This window comes from Dermacentor variabilis, chromosome 4 (assembly GCF_050947875.1).
Source record: "Dermacentor variabilis isolate Ectoservices chromosome 4, ASM5094787v1, whole genome shotgun sequence".
NCBI lineage: Eukaryota > Metazoa > Arthropoda > Arachnida > Ixodida > Ixodidae > Dermacentor > Dermacentor variabilis.
Genome location: NC_134571.1, coordinates 30,989,218 through 31,009,012, shown reverse-complemented (window position 1 = coordinate 31,009,012; position 19,795 = coordinate 30,989,218). Strand labels below are relative to the sequence as shown.

At 45.8% G+C, this 19,795-nt stretch overlaps 1 protein-coding gene across 1 annotated transcript in view; it reads left to right on the top strand.

Moving 5' to 3' along the window:
- fid (class I SAM-dependent methyltransferase fire dancer) overlaps positions 1-19,795 on the top strand; it is a 75,258-nt gene that overhangs the window by 21,236 nt on the left and 34,227 nt on the right. Inside the window, exon 2 of the mRNA XM_075688538.1 lies at positions 999-1,312. Coding sequence (XP_075544653.1) covers positions 1,090-1,312 — 223 coding nt within the window. The 5' untranslated portion in view covers positions 999-1,089. The remainder of the gene's footprint in view (positions 1-998; positions 1,313-19,795) is intronic.

Here is a 19,795-nt window from a genome sequence, read left to right as displayed (position 1 = left end):
AGGCAATCGTCTTAATCAGAGTTTACGTCTCTACTGCTGGGTCGCTGCTGAATATTTACTGTGTATTGCCAAGTAGCGCTCATTTCTCCTTTCGTTCTTTCTGTCTTTCTTTCTTTCTTTCTTTCTTTCTTGCTTTATATATTTAGTTGATTCACTAAAGGCCACCACGTGTAGCCAATATAGCTATTTATTTATTTATTTATTGATTGATTGATTTATTTATTTATTTATTAAGAAGGCGTCTGTGTGTGGGCGCGCTTGCTCAACGCGCCAGCCAACGTAAATCAGCTAATACTAGAAGTAGTCGTCAAAATCTATAGGGTTGTGTTGTGAGATTAGAGAACAAAACTATGTGGTGCGAGTGCTTTCTTTCTTTTTTTTTCACTCCTTATTTGTAAAATTACTTGCAGGTCACTTATTTCATTGCACTTCCCAATCTGCGGCTTGTCAACACTACTTTCGTACTTCAAATCACCTCAAACAAAAGACACGGAAAAGTAACTTTCCTAAGGGCTGAATGTTTTCTTTCTAGATTTTCTATTCTTGTGATAGACTGTCCTTGCTTTCGTTTATAGCGGTGTTGGCACTCCGTATATTAGAAACTCAAAAACAGTGCCGGAAAGCATTTCTGTATCTGAAAGGAGCACCAACGTTTGTACAGGAAGTCTAGGTGCCGTTGCCGAACTCGTACGCATTGCAACCTTCATGAAACACAACTTCACTGTTTGCTCCTTCCCACCACGGTGCTATATAATTACCGGTGTTCCTCTAAATTCCTAGCTTGCTGCCCACCGTCGTTTAGCAGGACAATTTCTTTTGCTTTGCCTCGGTTTCAGCAGCAGTTTGCACTCAGTGAGAAGAGAGATCCCTCTGCGACAAGCGCGAGGCGCGTGCACTATCATAAAAAAAGGTATTGTAATACTGTAATATTGTAATACACTGTAATTCGCAAACGCCTCGTTCTGTCTTCCTGCTCCCGTCCTCGAATCGTGTTCCAGGCCGGGAGCGCGCTGCCGAGCCGCACCCGCCGGCGTCCGGTATGGCCTGCCGCCGTCTCCTGTGCCGCTGAGAGGCTAGAGCGGCAGCCCCATGCGGCTGCGTCGTGAGAGCGGCGGCGGCGGCGGCGGCGGCGGCGGCAACTGCAGCCCCGAGGAGTTGCAGGAGCGCCGCGCGCGCTGCATCGCCCTCGAGAAGGCCTACGTGCACGACGTGTACGAGCAGCTGGCGCCCAGGCTCGCCAGGCCCCGACTGTGGCCACGCGTCCACCAGTTCCTGCGCGAGCTCGAGCTGGGCAGCCTCGTCGCCGACGTCGGTGAGTGCCCTGCCATCGAGGTCGACGAAAGCGATCGCCTGAGCAAAAGCTGTGGAGCCCGAGAATGATCTAGCCTTGCGACAGCGTGAGCCGAATTTACGCCGTTGTCGCGTTTTCTGGAAAAGCCTTCAGCCTCGTTTTGATAAACAATTACCCGATCGGTAAGGACAGCGCAGTCGCCCTCGAGGATACTAGTGTTCGTTTTGCCGGTTTAATGGAGCATTTCGACCTGTCTCCCGCAGTAAGGCACCATAAACGCTCCCTAGTGGCCAATTCCACTAAAGTCGCAGGCGTTTCAGCCAGGTCGACGGAGAAACATGAGTCGGAAAGCTGGCGCGAGTAAAATACACAGTGACTGGTTCAAAAGAAGAAAAAAAATTGACGAGTTCTTTCTAGTTTATATTTACAGACTCCGGAAACCACGTGAACAGAGCAATAAAGAATTTAAGCAGGATGAGCGCTCAACTTAAGCTAATTTTGTTGACACTTGGTTAAATACAAACTGAAGAAACTATAGCCTCGGTGTCACACGCGTTGAAAACCGCATAGATTAGAAAGAAACAATATCGCGAGACTAAAACATTAGTAAAAAAATAGGTTCACACTCCAGAGACACCAGACCGCGACACAAATAAGACACTTAACCAAAACTAGTACATGCCTATAGCCCATGTTAAACAAAGTAATTTAGCTTCTTAATAAGTAAATTGAAGGCTGGCTAATGCATACCGGCCCTCTTTTTTTTGTATGGTATGCTTCCACCAGCTCACAGGCTTTACGACTTTCATGCTGGAAGGGCATGCGTAAGCATCACTAAAGACAGGCTGGCAACCACCACTCCTGAAGTGCAAGGCTAGGCGGGAATTTGAAGCGCCTTTCAAATAGCTACTACAGCCACGAAGTAGCAACCTTTCCTACCACAAGTAAGTTTGTGTTCTCAAAGTCCTAAAACACGCATTTCCATGAGCACATAAACGAGCAATGCATGACGAAGCTCTCAATTAAATTTGATTGTCAAGCCACTAGAAGTACAACTCTCTATGCCTTGTATCAGTAGTACCTTCATTTTCGTATTCTGAAGTTTCATAAAGCACTTAACGCTACAAACCAAGGTCCAAACGGTCAAAACACGTTCTTTCAACGTTTACGATGCTATCGCTTTCGCTTCAGGGCTTCGACACTACACCGCGACACAAACATCGTCCCAGCCGCTGGCCCAGCGCGCCATCGCCACTTCGAGCAACAGAACAAAGGCAGAGAACTTTGCGTTGCACTGTCCCACTGCAGGTTATAGCAATTGCGCTTGGAGCGAAACCAAAACTGCCAAAAAATACTTGTATAGACTAGTTCGCCAGTCAACAGAATGCCAATCCGTAGCCTGTACTTCCCATCATTCACATGATGGTTGAACGATCGCAGCGCCAGATTTCCCTCTAGTTATACTAGTATAAAACTCTATGGCGCACACTCTTCCGTTGCGTGCATGAGGTAGTGATCAGACCACAGTCTACCACACACCTCGCAGCTGTTGCCGCACTCACGGTCGAAGAATTCTCTCTTGAACCATGCATCGGCACCCTCCGTGGGAGGAATCTCTCTGCGTCGACGTCTCTGCTCGGCCTCCTACTCTCGAAGTTGGGGGTTAGCGTGCCTCTGCTGGCGCTTGACTAGGGTTGCCTTCTCTTGAAAGCGGGGGTTGGCTTTCCTAAACCGGCGCTTGGGTTGCGCCTCCCGTTCTCGATCCTCAGCGGTAGCGGTTTCCTGTCGCTGGCACTTTGCTTGCGCTTCTCGCTCTCGAAACTCGGGATTTGCGCCACGTCGGCGCTGCCGCTCTCGCAGTGCGGAATGCATGGGGCGAAAGGGCGCGCGCCGGCGAAATGCCTACTCCTATGCCCCTCTTCTCCCCCTTTCCCTGCGCGCACTGTGCCCCACTGCGTGACGCCGGACAACGGACGGTGAAGGCTCGTCCGCTGTTAAAAAGTGTCCGAGATAACGTACTCCCTAATGCGAAATTTGAGCACAGATCGACACGTGGTTTCATTTCGCAATACATTGATGCAAATAATTTGAGACCGAAGTCACCGCACCGACTGGCAATGAAATGGGCCAGTGTCGTCAGCGCCTTCGCAGAGAGAGGGGCAGTATGGGAATGCTGGCACCATGAGTGGCATCATAGCCAGCCGTGGACGAAGACGACGACGAATGCGTGCGGTTACTCCGAGGGACGTCAACCAAGGAGGTCATAAAAACTTCTGGAGTGGAGATGATATCCTAGACGACAGGACCGGCGCCGGTCCTGTCGTTTGTGTTCTTCCTGAGTCCTGGTCTTCTGCGCCTTGCCTTTACTAACCTAAGTGGCTCATTGCAATGGCTCATACCCAAAAAATGCGTCGTCCCCTCCAATGGTACAAAAACTATCATCATCAGCAATGGCTCATATTTTCTCGATGAAAGAAAAAATCACTGTCCAACCACTCCGTACAGATGGTTAACCAGCGAAGCTGAAACGTGCAGCCCCGGTGTTTATCATGGGGTTAATCCCAACGATTAACTAAACGACGGCTTGGCAGGCTGCCCGATCCTCGGTACGCAGTTGCTGTTTGCGCTCGGCTGCACGAGCCTGTTATTGTGCCCGGGCTGCAGCATCGGCACGGTGCAGACGAGCTCGTTCCCAGTTCTGCTCGCGGTGTTGCTAACCGAAAGCTGTCTGCTCCTCAGGAGTACGTTTGACGCGTCGCGTATCCGTTTCAGAGCCGGAGAGAAACTGCTGCGCGCGCTCGGCTACGACGCAAAGCAAGGACGTCACTACTGGCGCAGCTAGTCGCGCGCCTCTCTTTCTTTTTTCGCGCGTGAGCATGGGGTTCACATTTCTACACGACGTCTTATATTTGATGTTGACTGTATTTTCGGCGTATAGGCGACAGACGGACGGACGAATCGGCTAGCCATATACAGCTTCGCTGTAAAAATCATTCAAGTTGCGTAGCCTACAGGATTTATCCGAACTTAGGTGTGACTAGACACAACGGAAAAGGTTGTGAAAGCAATGACAAACAAACGCTACCCTAAGATTTCCGTATTTCACATTGTGCCTTTTATCACTGAGTATTGGTCTATATGCAGAAACGGAACGCTCAACATCCACCGAAGCTAGCTGCACGTATTTGTACTTCAGAACGTTCGATGATTTATTGCCCTGTTGCATTGCTCAATATTCAGTGGTCAGAATTTTTAACCGTTTTTTTTTTGCGCCATAAAACCCGTAGTTTTGCCCCAGACAGATCGAAGTTTGGAACTCTATCAGCAACAGGTCCTTTGGGCACGGTGGCGAACTTTTCCTCAACGTCTAATATATATTAGACTTCGCGTAAAAATGTGAAGTGGGCCCCAAGTACTTCAAGTGTATTATCGCGTAGCGCAGCTTGAGACCTTCTCAAAGCGATCATCTCTTATTAATAACAGCCTTCACGCCATCAATGTGTTTGTGGCAACAATCGGCTGCCTTATGCCAACTTCCCCAGTAGGTGATAACATCATAAAAAGAACAAGACTTGGACAAAACACGGGATAAGGCATTTTTAGGCTTTGAAAATGTAGTACAGGCACGAATGCACGAACGTCGAAATAGACATTTAGAGGCGCAAGTAAAAGTGCCACTCAAATTGTTTTAGACTCACAATTCATGCTGACATACCCAATCGGCCCGATAAGGACGTAATAAAGAAATAGGCAATTCGCATAAAGTTCCACTCTCTAGTGATTACATGTACAGCTGGCGCAGTAGCAAACCAATCATTCTGCATTTCCTTGTCTACCACACTGAATGGCCGCATGTGGTTGTAATGCACGCCTCCGCATCTGTGTGTCCATATTGTTGACTCTCTTCCTGTCTTTCTTTTCTTCTTACGTCTCTTTATCCCAGCGCTCCTTCTCTCTCAATCTGTGGTAGCACACCCAACGTGCGTCTTGATAAGCTGCCTGCATTTCCTGGCATATGCCCCTCGTACGTTGAAATTAATGTCTTACTTACTTTTAGGCTCCTTTTCTTTCTCTTTTCTTTTTCTGACTTGGGGTGGTTCAGTGGCTATGGCGTTCTGGTGCTGTAGTGGCGGCCACATTTAGACGGATGGCGAAATGCAAAAACGCTTTTGTGCTCGAAATAAAACGCTCATATACTTAGACTTAGACACACGTTAAAGAACACCATGTGGCTGAAATTAATCCGAAGCCCTGGACTACGCCGTTCCTCATAGCTCACGGTACCGTTTAGGCTCTCTAAGTCCCAAACGTTTATTTATTTATTTATTCATTTATTTATTTATTTATTTATCGTTCTTGCACCAACGCAGACTCTCACTGATTATCTTCCACGCATGTCGTACTACAGCCTCTGTTTGTAAAGTGCGTTTTTTCGCAAGAATACATTTACGAAGGCAAAGCTATCTCTGGAGAAAAAAGAAAGCGAAACGCTGGCATCGTCCTGGCGGTCATCCAACATAAAACCCATCCGGGAGTACTCACTTAAAGCATGCGCTTCGAACAAAGCGGCCTGCTGCTTCCCATGCATGAGAGAATGAGATAATTTGCAACGTGCTAATTAATGAACCATCTGCATGATGCTGTGTCGCGTCGATCAACGTAACTTTTTCTTCCATTATGACGAAGCGAAGTAGCGTGTGCAGCTCAACAGATAAGAACGGCGCGTATGACGGTTGTGATACAACTGAGATAAGTCAGTATGGCAAGGCAGCTATCCATGCTTAATATAACTTCTTCCTCTCCTTCCCTTTCAACCTTTCCTTTTCTTCTACAGCACACTCACCCTCGTTTAAGTATCACCCCTCCTGGAGTTGATAAGGAAGGACGTTGTCTTAATAGTTAAAATAGCATTACTTTAGGTGCAACTGTGCAGGTGCCGGTCTGGAAGTGACAAGAATTGATATAATATATGTGTGCCTTACATGCCACATACGAGCACCCCCATTGACGCCGCTTGCCTTGAGCTCTCGCTTATGCAAGTCTGCAGTGGATCACAAGAAGAATGGGGGAAAAATCAGTTATTCGCCAATCTTACGGTATGCCTGAATTTTCTTTTCTTTTCTTTTTCTTCTAGCCAGACGACGAAACATATGGACAGAAAAAAAGGGCATAGTACAACCGATTTTTAAAAAATGTAACACCGGCACTGCTCGGAATCAACGTGCTCTCTGTCACCTAGAAAAAAAAAGAATTGCGCAATGAAATAATATTCGCAGGCCATCAACACTGATACGTCTTCTGGCTTTTAGGAAATATATCTAATTCATTCACAAAAAATTTGAACCTGCACTTCTCTTTCCTTCTTTCTATTTCTTGTTCTCTCGTTTTCAAACGAGCGCCGTACCAGTCGCACCTCTTGGATAGATTCAGGTCATCGATTACCATGCGGAACTGCTCCTAATGAAACTCACAGGCTCAGTTCCACGCCTTTGACTGTTTCCTCTCTCTCTCTCTCCCTCCTCTCTCTCTCTCTCTCTCTCTCTCTCTCTCTCTCTCTCTCTCTCTCTCTCTCTTTCTGAATAGTTTCCTGGTGATTTAATTGCGCATGCGTGGCGGCTTTTCTCCTGACTACGCTCTCACGCTGTCATGCCTCGTTCTAATTATGCATCCGGCTTTTGGAGATCACCGCCTGTTCCATAATGCAATAAACGAATTCTGCTACCTTGGTGGAAACAAAAACAAAAACAAAAAAGACGAAGAAGTGAGAAAAGGCGGCGGTGTACATCACTGCTCTGGGATTCACTTATACCACAGTTTCCGTTAGACCTCGTTTCCGTAATAGATATAAATCCCCTCGGCCCACAGTGCCGCAGTCAGTTTCTTTTCTTCCTATTTTCCTCCCTTCTTTCTAATCGCTTTTCCTCGCCCCGGCGCAGGGTAGCAAACCGGAAACTCTCATCTGATTAAACACCCTGCCTTTCCTCTCTATTTCTCGACCTCAGTTTCTATGGACGCGCTGTGTTACGAGAGTGCGGTGTTTGTAACGAAGCGTTCAAGTTTCACACAATTCTGCCGTATACTTAAAGGCGACGAGGGACACTACAGTTTTCCGCGCACTGTCTTTTCTCGGCATTAAGCAAGCCACTCTCGATTGCAGTGTTACTGTAATGCGCACATGAGGCAATGTTATATGTTATACTCAATTTCAGTTTGTCCACAATTGTGTTGAACGTTCCCGTGAGGCGCGATCACAAAGAGTAAGCACAACGTTCCTCCTGACAAAGGTCTTCCCCTAGAGTAATGGCGCCAATAGAAGATGAGAAAAAAATATTTTACATAAATGAAAAAAAAACAAGACACTGGCATATAACCTAACGTGGGATGTATTAATTCAATGGTCATAACAAAAATGAACCAGAAGCGCACGAGGTGCCAAAGTTTGCGGTCTGTGGGTTCCGCGCAAGAGTTGGAATTTTCGAACAGTTTGTGCCCGCAACCAGTAAAACCTCGTAACATTATGTTCGCATTTATAGACTAGCATAGATTACAAATCCGGATTAGAGGACATGTATATATTCAGTTATTTATCCCATCTCACAATCTATTTACACCGATGGCACATAGTTAATTAACACTGCACCTATAATGGTAAATACCTACGGTATTATAGAGGGAAACTGGCAGCACATAGATTTTGGCTATGTATGAGTGAAGGACGTTTGGTCGGACAGAAACTGCCCACGGTGCAAACTGATTCAAAGCCGACATTGGCGAGTTCTCGGCGCACAATAGCCTGAACAAGGGGAGCCATAAGAGCGCATGCATCGTTGACAGATAGGTACAGAGCCGCGGGACACATGGCTTCCAGCTCAGGGCGCACAATCTTCGTCAGTTGCTCTAAAGGCTGCTGCTGCCGTGCAGGAGCGTCCTGTCAATTTTCACAAGACAATGTTGCAGCCGTATTGGGAAGCCGTGCATATGACTGGTAGATACAACGGCTTTTCACCAGCTCGTAACGCTTGCACTCCGTGATAACGTCAATAACCGAAGTACAGTTCTTACAAATCAGTAGATTAGAGGCGTCTTCGGCGATACCGTTTAACACATGCCCGACTTTGTCAGACTCGGGCATTTCAGCATCGGCCTTGCGGCAGAGTGCCAGCACGTCTTGTATATAGGCGACGTAACCCTCGCTGGACATTTGAACTCATGATGCCAACTCTTTCTCGGCGCTGACCTCCGACTCAACGGATTTCCGGAGAGATCTCGCAGCTTCTCCTTGCAGGTCTCCCAGTCACGGAGTTCTGTTTCGTGATTTTGAAACCACACTCGCGCTGTTCCTGCCAAGTAAAAAATTATGTTCGCCAGCATCCCTGTGGGATCCCATTTGTTGTGCCTGCTCACCCGCTCATATATCTACAGCCAGTCGTCGACATCGGCGCCATTGGTGCCGCAGAATGTTCCCGGATCACGCGGATGCGTGAGTACGAGAGTCGACGCAGTCGGTGCAGGCGTTCAGAAACAGGCACTGTCGCCTGCGACATCGGTGAATAACCGAAGCGGCTGCCAATGCGAAGCTCCGTTCTGAGTCGTTACCCCGCACCTCCACCAAATGTTACGAAGAGGAAGCCCGACGCACAAACGCATGTATAACTATTTGCAGAGGAAAAAGTAAGTGGTAAACGCGCAGGCGTGTACATAGGTCACAGCTCCAGTACACAGTCTACCACTTCCTCTTCGTCTCCCTCTTGCACGCAAGGTCCTGTCCAAATGCGCCGTAACAATATCGTTATGCGGTAAGCAGCGGTGTGCGAAGTATGAGGTTATATATTTATTGTATTCCTTTCTTTTTTGATGCCGTTCCTTCAGAGATAACATTGTCACGCCACCTCTTGCATCCCGTTGACCCGAGGCTTCCTGTGGCAACAAGGGATTGAGGACACAACGCAATTAATTCAGAATACGGCACACCCGAAATCGACATGGATGATGCCGTGACCCGCTAGGTGCAAACCGTCGTTTACGCATCAGGCTAACAAGTTTCGTTCTCTCAGAATTTAACACCGTGGACGGTCACTGCGGTCCAAGTATCGACATCTGTTCTCGTTTTCCACATGGCTCGATTTTCTTTGTATTGTAGAAAACCACGCAGAGAATGGTGCTGCTTGTTGCCGTCGTCATTGCTCAATGGGCAAGACATATCAGAACTGCTCGTACACCACGTCTTTTGCACCAGAAAACACGAACAAGTTTCGGACTAAGCCGGCACCGTAAAAGCCTTAACTCTCTTCTATTGCTATCGCAAAGGTATCGCGTTCTTTCGTGGTTTCACTGTGCACTGTAGCCGCGTCACCACCGATCCTTGCTCCAGTACAGACACCCTCCTAATGCGCTGTATCTATTTATGTAGCTATGGGGCTTCCCAACGCGACAATTCAGCAAAGCCAGCTAGTTTCTCCGTAATTTTGTTGGCTCACTCGACAACGCGAAAGCATCGGTTTTTATGCGTGTAACATTTCTCACTTCTTTTCTTTGGGGCCATTCTCTGACTCACCGCTCCCCTCCGGACATCTCCGTCAAGCGAAGAAACACGAGAACATAAATAGAGAGAGAAAAAAAAGATTCCGTTTTATTGCGTCCCCAGTGTGGAAGACCTGCTCTGGAGCACATTATTCGGCTCACCAGAAGCAAAAACAAGAATGTCTTCTACTCAGCTCGACAGTCGGGGTGATCTTTTTTCTGCTACGCGCTGCTGCGCCACGTCACACGATGACGTTAGCAGGCGAGAGTCTCAGCAAAGAAAACACCGCCAAGAAAAAAACTATTGACAAAGACAATATCAAAAGATGTCTTCGTACCTCCTCTGTAGTCGATTTTTTCCCCTTGTTTCCTGCGTTGTGCTCCCTTTTTTTCTTCCTTTTTCTTTTTTTCACGCTATTTCGTCCATGCTTTCTTCCCACTTGATGACCAGCGGCACAGTGACACGGAACGCATGCCAACTTGGCTAAAGAGACAATTCGGTGCGCTAGACTCCTTTCTTAGGTCTTGTTTCTTTGGGAGTACGAAAGAGTTCTTTCGCAGGAGACACACCTCCCTAACCGCGATGGCTGAAGGTCTTGCTCTTCTATCAAAAGCGACGCCACCGAGTCGCGCGGACCCAAAATGCCGTTTTACAAAGGCAGCCGTCACCCACAAAGCAATTCTGGAGAGACGGAATTACTGCGTTTCTGTGGCACAGACAGACAAGAAGCGTATTATGAAGCCAGGTCAAAAGAAACAGAGAGACAAGTTGAGGACGCGGATGCCAAATTGCAAATGCTTTTTAGCCAAGTTTCACATAAAGCCAGTGTCTAACGGCGCCTGCCGTATCATCAAATAAGAATACAAAGCGCGCACCCCTGAGTGTAGCTGCTACAGTTTGCCTTATTGATTTAGCGCTGAATGAAACATCAAAGACCGCCTAATGTAACGGATCTTGAACTGTCATCTGATGTGTATTGGAATCGGAATGTAGGCGTCGTAGTTAATCAGATAACATGCTTTAACGTCCAACATACGAGCACAACATATGAACTCATCTTGAAAACATTGGCAATTTTTTCTCCAAAACATAACATAAACGAACAACAACTGAAAACCCTTTTTTGATACTCCCAGTGAACTTATTTTTCCGAACGCATGCCTTAGTTTCCAAATAAGAATTTTGTTAACGCCCCTTTTTCTACAGCGAACATATGAGCGATATTGACAATATGCTGCTCATAGTGACAAGCTTCTTTTTTGATGCAAAATGGGACATTATGAACATAAAATTCTTGTTAACTCTTCAAACCTAGTCACTGCCTCACATATAGTCATAGCATGGTAGCCTGAGTTATAATTTCTCAGGACCCCGCTTTGCCTGTAAGGCAAACATTGCTTTCAGCATTTCGTCGCTATTTACGACGTAAATGTTTATCTGGTGTGCAATAGCTACTTAGAAAAGCTGCTTTGAGTTTGTTATATTGCCCAGCCTCCCCCCCCGCCCCCCTCCGTTTCTGCATTTAACTCGGAACATTGCAGATCGGGAGAGCTGGTCTACCGTACTTTGTTTACGCGCTGGTGAGACGTACGTTTAATCTAAATATTAACAAATAGCCTCAGCTGCAGTTCTGTCCAAACAGCTCTCCTTTTGTCCATGCCTCTTTGCCTTCCGTAGATAACACCATTGTAGGAAACTTCCAGCCTGCATTGCCAAACAGTGTCAAACAGTGTCAAACATTGTCAAACAATTGCCCACCTTTTCTGTGGGTGTGCCCGCTTCAGTGCGTCCAGGAAAGAACTTTCAAGAGTGTTAGATAGTCTTGACAAACGCTATTTGTCGGAGGAAAGGGTCCTGCAGTGTGACACTGGCCGAGATCGTCCTCAGCACAGAAGGTATTGAAAGCGTAGTTGCGCTTCATGCGGAGAACTGGTTTTAGAGACAGACTTTAAACAGGGCCGTATTCTCCTTTCCTTTTTCCCCCTTTCTTTTTTGCTCTCCTTCCCATTTTTTTTGTAACATCTCTTTTCTATTACCTTTTATTCCCCTTACACCCTTTCCACAGCACAGGGTAGCCACCCGGTCTGAGAACGGGATCACCTCCCTGTCTTTCCGTCTATTCCTGCTTCCTTCCATCCTTGTACGAATCATCTCTCGACCCTAAAATCAAACTTTGGGCTAACGGCTGCCCAGCAGGCCATAGCAGGTTTTACCGTGTTACACAGGGAAGCGAGGACGTAAATCGTGGAAAGGGTTTTATAAACTATTAGAGCTCCGTGCCTGATTGGCTTGCGCAACGTGTTGCAAAATTTTCATGAACTAATACGCCCACAGGGTCTTCTTTTTGTTGGCAATTTCCAAGCAACCACTTGTTTCGCAGAAAGACCTTAAAGTCGTGTATTAACTTCTTTGGACTAGAGTTATTGGAATTATGTGCGTGCAAGAACATGGTCCTTGCTGCAGAGAAAAAATAAATCTTTCCGGTGTAGACACCATAACAACATAATAGTCTGTGCACGAAACGTTATTTCGCAACCTTTTTATTCCAAGAGTCGCCGAAGGAGAGCCAAAGCTAAGTGATCCAGCATTACCCTCATTTGCATTACGGCCTCCCGGGGGCCAGAAGTACTCTGTTTCGGACTAGTTGGTTCGTACTGAACAAGTAACGTACAGCGCAAAATACAACTACTCTTGTATTTTGCGCAGCGCGTTACTAGTTCTCCCGTGGGGGGCTCAGTCGTTCAGGAAAACACATTAGGCAGTCGCGGACGCCGCAAGCCTTAGAAAAAATAAAGAAAAAAAGATAAGGATGAATGAAAAACAAGGAGGTTAACCAAAACTGAGCCCTGTGTGCTACCCTGCGCTAGGTAAAGAGGAAACGGTAGTACAGAAATAAAAAAGGAGAGAAAATTAATTGTTCATATCACAAACGTAGTGAAAATTCTAAGCGCTGCATCACAGACGGTCGCTCAGTCCAGTCGCCTTTAAATATTGCATAAGCGCTTTTGTCGCCTGCTGCAGCTGTGATATGCGCGGCCATAGTTCCAGCATCTTGTTTGACGAGAAAGTTCTTCCATGTAGTTGTTTGAGAGCAGTGCAGAGGCAAGCCTTTCATTTTCAAAGGACGCACAGTCGCCCAGAAGTTGTTCTACAGTTTCTTCGCCACCGCAGGCATGGCATTCCGCGATATCGGTCATTTCAATTAGGAAGGAGCATGCGTTAGTGAATGTGCCCAGGCGTACGACACAGTACGCCTGGGCGCATTCACTGGCCTGGATTACGCCTGCAGACATTACGCCTGGACACATTACGCCCGGGCGTAAGCGACGCAGTACTGTTTCTTCACTTCGGAGAAGACAAGGTACAGGCACAATTGCATGCAAAAGTCGAGTGAATACAACGGATGGTGAGCGCAGTCATGTGTGTGCCACTTCTGTAGTGTCAAATAATGCGCCAGCTTGCTTAGGTGCTCAGCTGCGCCTGTCCTCTATAAAGATGCACAAACAAAATGTGTTGCTTCATGTACTTTTTTTAACAAAGGTCGACGAGATCGTCGCCGGTAATACTACAATAACATGGTAGCCACTGAAACACGATGTTGTGTCTAATCGCGATCCCGTAATGGTGCGCTTCTCGTATCGCCTACATGAGCTGACCATAAGACAAGCAATGAATAGGTGACAAAAGATACAGCAGGGCTGCCTCTGAGTCGCAGAATATTATCCAGCGATTAGCCGGTTCTTGTTCAATATAATAAATGGCGCCTCCGGGGCCAACACGCTTCAAACCCATCCACGTCATGACGTGGGAAAATCCCGTATTTGATGCTTACTGATCTCGATAGAATGAGCACTGCACCTGAGGGGCATGTCTATAAGTGGAAGAACCAGCAGTCTATACGGGAAGAGGTGCATCAACGTATCTGCAAACAATCCAGGCTTGCTTGCTTCAAAGCAAAGGTAGGCAGGTTATTCCTATAGCGCATACCTGTGATAGAAACGTGCGCTTCATATTGTCGTATTCACCCTAAGGCGTTTCTACACCACAAATCCCACAGAATATTTGGTTCACTTTCGACCCAAATAAGGAGACATCTCAACCAATGACGCTTCGGCAACAAACACGAACCTTACGCGGCTTCATTCCTATCAGAACCTTAATCTTGGAACACGTATTTGTCTCTAGAGCAATGCCAGACTCGTACACTATACATTGAACTGCACTGCGCCTAAACAGAAGCGCCTGTTCACTGGCTAATCCTGGTAGCAAATAAGACAGTAGCCATAGAGCAGGCCATGGCTATGGTAACAAATAGGTTCAACGAATCGTTTTGATATGTTACGAGATTTGCGGATTCGTCCCCACATTAGTTGGCGCATGCTCCAGCTTTCACACCTTTAACAGCTTTAGCGACACAGAGGGCAGCGGAAGATGCAAGGAAGCCTGAGTTCTTGCTAAGAAAATTATCTGCTGCGAGCCCGCCCAGGCTATGATGTCAATGTCTATGGTGTGTTGCCCTTCGTTCCATTTCCTTTAAATTTCTCTATATACAGGTGAAGATATTGTGAAATCAACACCACCGAGAATTCTTGAGTCGCACAAAAACGCGAAATTTTAGTTTAGCGGTTTCACCATTGCACGTTCACTGTACTGTTCACTGGCGGTTGCCCAACCACTTCAAACATCGCCTTCTAACGTTCTACAAAGCTCAGCACACTGTTCAATTTGAATTTGTCTCCTAGGCATTCAAAACGGTGGCAGTCTCTATTATAACTACTATTTCTCTGTATTTGTTAACAAAAGAGCAGCTTCCCAGAACAAATGCCTTTTCAAGTCCTAAAAAGATCTTTGGTGGAATTATGCACGTCGTCCCTTTGTGTATAACAGGCCGCGCTACCACATAGCATTTCCCATTTATTCTTCTCCTATCTCGACTTTCTTTATTTATTTTTATGTATTTTATTGCAAGGCATCATTGCAGTACTGCACATGCAGTTACAGCGAAAGCTTTCCCGAGAAATCTCGTTTTCACTGCGCGCCGGTTTCCTCGGTTTATCCAAATTAGACATCTGCCCTGACCACAGGCTTCTCGCTGCTCAGACATACGCTCGGTAGCGTTTCCGTCTAACGAGGGCAGGCTTCTCCCGCTTCCCGAGCTTCAAAAAAAAGAAGAAAAAGTTCGTGGCTTGCAGCGCCCCAAACGCGCCCATTCTGCCCTCCGCCATCCTGTCCGCATTTCCCGATTCTGCCCAAATTACGGCGGCCGCGGCTGAGTTGCAGGGAGGCGAGGGCCTCGCCGACCGGCGTCTCGCTCACTCGCTTGTCGCGAGCAACTGGAGAGACGGCGTTCTGATTCGCGGGTCTCCGGGGCGCAGAATGAAATTACACACCTCGTGAAGCCCTTTAATCCGGCTGTAATAAGCATTTTCGCGCAGGACGTAGAGGTGGGTAGTTCGCTTGTCAGTGCTAGATTTACAATAAAAGTTCAGCAAAGTAAAAGAGCCGCAATTAATTTAGCAAGTATACGTTTACGACGAGCCTGCATAAGCCGCAGCTTGATACAAAAAATAAAAAATACGAAATAAAACAAGGACTAAGTGATTCGAATCGAATCTGGAAACCCTGAGCGAGCTCAGAGACATCTGCTTGAGTCTGGAAAGTATCAGTAATAGGCAACATCAAACGTTTCACGCAAATGACTTCCTTTTACTTGCCCTCGCTTTCTGCTATACATGATTGTCTTGAAACCTCGTAGGTGACGTTTCAGCGGTCGGCGCATAATTGCAATAACTCCGGAGCGTTATGTTTTGCTTGTCTGTGTTCTCATTATTTTGCTGGCAGCAGCACAGTTAGAAGCTCGAAAGGGAGTTTGCTGCATCCATCCGTGCGTCTTTTCTATTACACCGACGTCGACCGTCACCGTCGTAATCGTCGGTATCGTGTCCTCACAGGTCACTTCCTCATCTTTAGCTTCACACCGAAGTGCGAAGTTGGGACCGAACAAAGACCCCGACAGTGGTTAACAGGCAATACTACCTGCCGTGGCTGACTTCTGTTGCTCGTTGTGGCTCCCAAAACACTGTAGCTGACGAGGACAAGGTTGCGCTCATCGCAAAGTATTTCTTGAGAAGACGGCAGAGTCCGCTGTGAAAGCCTGCCGTTGTAGCGGTAAATGAGTACAGATCCGGAGTAATCACTGGAGTCGAAATATATTTTCTTCTTTCATTCATTTGGCTGTCCACGCATGTTTGCAAGCAGCAATGTGTTCACTGAACTTGATGTTATCATTGGGGGAGTTAAGGTGTTGCACGTGCCAAAATCACGATTTGATTGAGGCACGCCGTATTGGGGGACTCCAGTTTAATTTTGACCAGCAGGGAATCTTCAACGTGCCCACATTGCATGGAAAACGGGTGTTTTTGCATTTCGCCCCCATCGAAATGCGGCTGCCGCGGCCTTAATTTGATCCCGCGACCTCGTGCTGAGCAGCGCAACACCACAGCCGCTATGCCACCTCGGCGAGTCCATGTTATCATTTTATTTATATTTTATTTATTTATTTACATATACTGCAGCCCAATATAGGGCTATAGCAGGAGTGGGACCCATTATACGTTACTTTACATTACACATAAAAAACACACATAAGCAGAAAAAGATGAATCGTCAAAAAGAAGTGCTTTAGATGTTAGCCAAATGCTTACGAGCGGCAGCTATCAAATCCTTTAGTGATAGTGAACGAACGTTAAGGGGCAGAGGATTCCGAAGCTCTATTGTACGTGAAAAAAAAGTGTATTTGAATGTGTTAGTGACGAGCATAAGTAGTGTTATGTTCAAGGCATGTGAGCTACGGGTACAACTTGCCTTAGTAAATGTGATATAGCTACAATCAGAAAGACCAGAGCTGGACTTGTTGATCGCGTATAAAAGTTTTCAGGCTTCAATGCGATAACGGGAAAGTAATGGCTCAAAGTTCAAAGATTGTAGAGCCTGTGTTGGTGAGAAAGTACGGCTGTAATTTCGGCAAATGAAATGGATAGATTTTTGTTGAACGTTACTGAGCGAGCTTATTTCGCATTTTTTGAAGGCGAACCAAACGACAGATGCATATTCTAGAACAGGGCGAATTAACGTTTCATATAATAGCAGTCTAGTATAGCGGGGGCTCTTAGCTAAAGTGCGGCGCAAATAATCAAATTTTTTAGGGCTTTCCCGTTTACATATACGATGTGTTTAGACCAAGAAAATTTTCCGTTAGAATGGCACCTAAGCATTTATATTTAGATACTTTTTTAAGTTGGATGCCATCCAGAGAATAATCGAACGAGGTGGCGTTCCGTCTACTGGCAAATTAAATCATGACTGTTTTACTACAGTTGATGTTCATTTGTCACGTTTTGCACCAAGCGCAGAAAGACATAAGGGATTGGGCAAGACGGTGGCGGTCACCAATGGAGTTAATAGATTCCTATAATACGCAGTCGTCTGCATAAAGTTTGATTTTAGCTGAGGTGCTACGAGGTAAATCACTGATGTATATTAGAAATTAAAAAGGGCCTAAAACGGATCGCTGAGGAACGCCTGACGTAACGTCGACAGGAGTTGAGTCCACTGAGTTAAAAGAAAAAATTGTGAGCGAAACTGGCTATCCAAGGAACAAGGCAGGGATTATTTAATATAACGATTAATTTTACCAGTAGTTTAGAATGAATCACAGAGTCAAAAGGTTTAGAGAAGTCAATAAAGATGGCATCCACTTGATTATATATGTTTAGGTTAGAAGCGATATCATGAAAAAAGTCGACTAATTGTGTTACAGTGTTATGGCCACGATGGAAATAATGCTGGGCAGATGTTAGAACATCATTATAGCTAAGGAATTAGATTATATGTTTGTGAATAATGGGCTCTAACATCTTGCATGACTGGGGCGTGAGAGATATCGGCCTGTAGTAGTGATTAAGTAAAAACGATTTACAGTTTTCGGAGAAGCTGCAGAAAAAACAGTTGCGAACATTTAATATTCCATCCAGTTAGATCATTCATTCACATCAGCTTTGCAGTGAGAAAGAGCAAGAAAGAAAGGAAGAAGAAAGGGAGGGAAGTGCACGCACGCACAGATCTATTCTGTGCACGCGTGCACATTCCTTTACACCTAATATGTCCTTTCCTTTACACCTGATATGTCCTAGTCCACACACACAGATGTTATCCGTGTGTGTGTGGAACAGGACCTATTAGGTGTAAAGAAAACACCTATTGCTGCGCGAAACTCTTGTTACCAGAACGTCAGTGCAATTGTAATCGAAATTCCAAGGGGATTACCTGTTAGTAGAGGACATCCCAGCAATTTTGTTAACATTACCGTTCATATTTCAGGTGTCACACCCCTCAATAAGTGCACTAAAAGACTCTTAATGGCTTCGGTGATCATGGGAAGAGCTTATCATGCCATACAACACTGCGTAGGAACGTATCTTGGAAGATCCATGAGACCATTGTTAGACAGTGAAACAGCGGCCAACTACCGCGCCCTGCGGTACGCCTGAAATGCCGTCAAATATGGATGTCTCAGGGGAATTACAACATACAAAGTGCGACTGAAGAGAAGAAGTTGGAGATCCATGAGGTTTATTTAAATGAGAATTATTGAGAATGTTGCGAAGTTTTGAAACAATTTAGAATAAAGTGCGGTTTAAAACGTCTTGTTGAACTCAATTAATATGGCATCAGTTTGATTGCCTAAGTCAAGATTAGGGGAAAGATCATGTCTACAGTCAGTAAATTGCGTCACAGTGCTAAAGCTTCGCCTAAACCCATGTTTAGAATGGGTCAAGTTACTATTTTCAAGGAATACCATAACATTTTTATCCGGCACAGCCTCGTGTGTTAGACACTCCTTCTGGCGGCGGGTTCAGACGAAGACAAGGTGTTCTTTTTTTTTTCTTCTCTTCTTTTTATCATCCTATCATCCGCAAACCAACGACCTTACTGAGCGCTTCCACCGTACGCTCTCTGACATGATTTCCATGTACATCCGTTCTGACCACACTGACTGGGATAAAATTCTTCCTTTTGTGACATACGCATATAATACTGCTATTCAGCGGACTACCGGCAACAGCCCTTTGTTCCTTGTATATGGACGATCTCCTTTCACCATATTCGACAGAGAATTCTTTTTAGCACCTTCTTCGCCTAACGAGTCGCTTCCAGAAGATTTTGCTGCCCGAATTGCACATTGCCGTCAAATCGCCCGGGAAAGCACAGAAGCTAACCAAGCTGAGAGCAAACGTCACTGCTACAACAAACGCCGTGACGTACGTTTTCACCCTGGAGACCAAGTCCCGCTTTGGACTCCAGTCCGCACTCCAGGCCTCTGTGAGAAGTTCCTTCAACGCTAAATTGCCCCATACACCATTGTGCAGCAAACATCTGCAGTGAACTATCTCGTCCGCCCAGTACACTCCGTCACTGACCGGCGCCGCCGGAATGCCGAAATAGTTCATGTCTCGCGGATGAAACCCTTCACTTCTCGTTTAGATAACCTCTAATCTGCGGCCAGGCTGGCCGCTTCCATGACGGGGGGACGTTAGTGTAAGCACTATTAACGTACTTCGTCGTTTTCATTTGTACATAGCCATCATCATCTTCCCTGTTCTTCGACTTTTGCGCGCAGGAGCTGGGGCGTCATATATATATATATATATATATATATATATATATATATATATATATATATATATATGTATATATATATATATATATATATATATATATATATATATATATATATATATATATATATATATATATATATATATATAATCATTTCATTTCAATTCATTTTCATTTGTTTGAAGTCAGCTCATGTGTTGTGCCACCGGTCTGTCCATGTTTTTCACAGTGGTATGCGCTAAATGTACTTAATGCTTTTTAAGAAAAAGACCCAGGCCTTCGGTCACACAAGCCTTCAGTCAAAA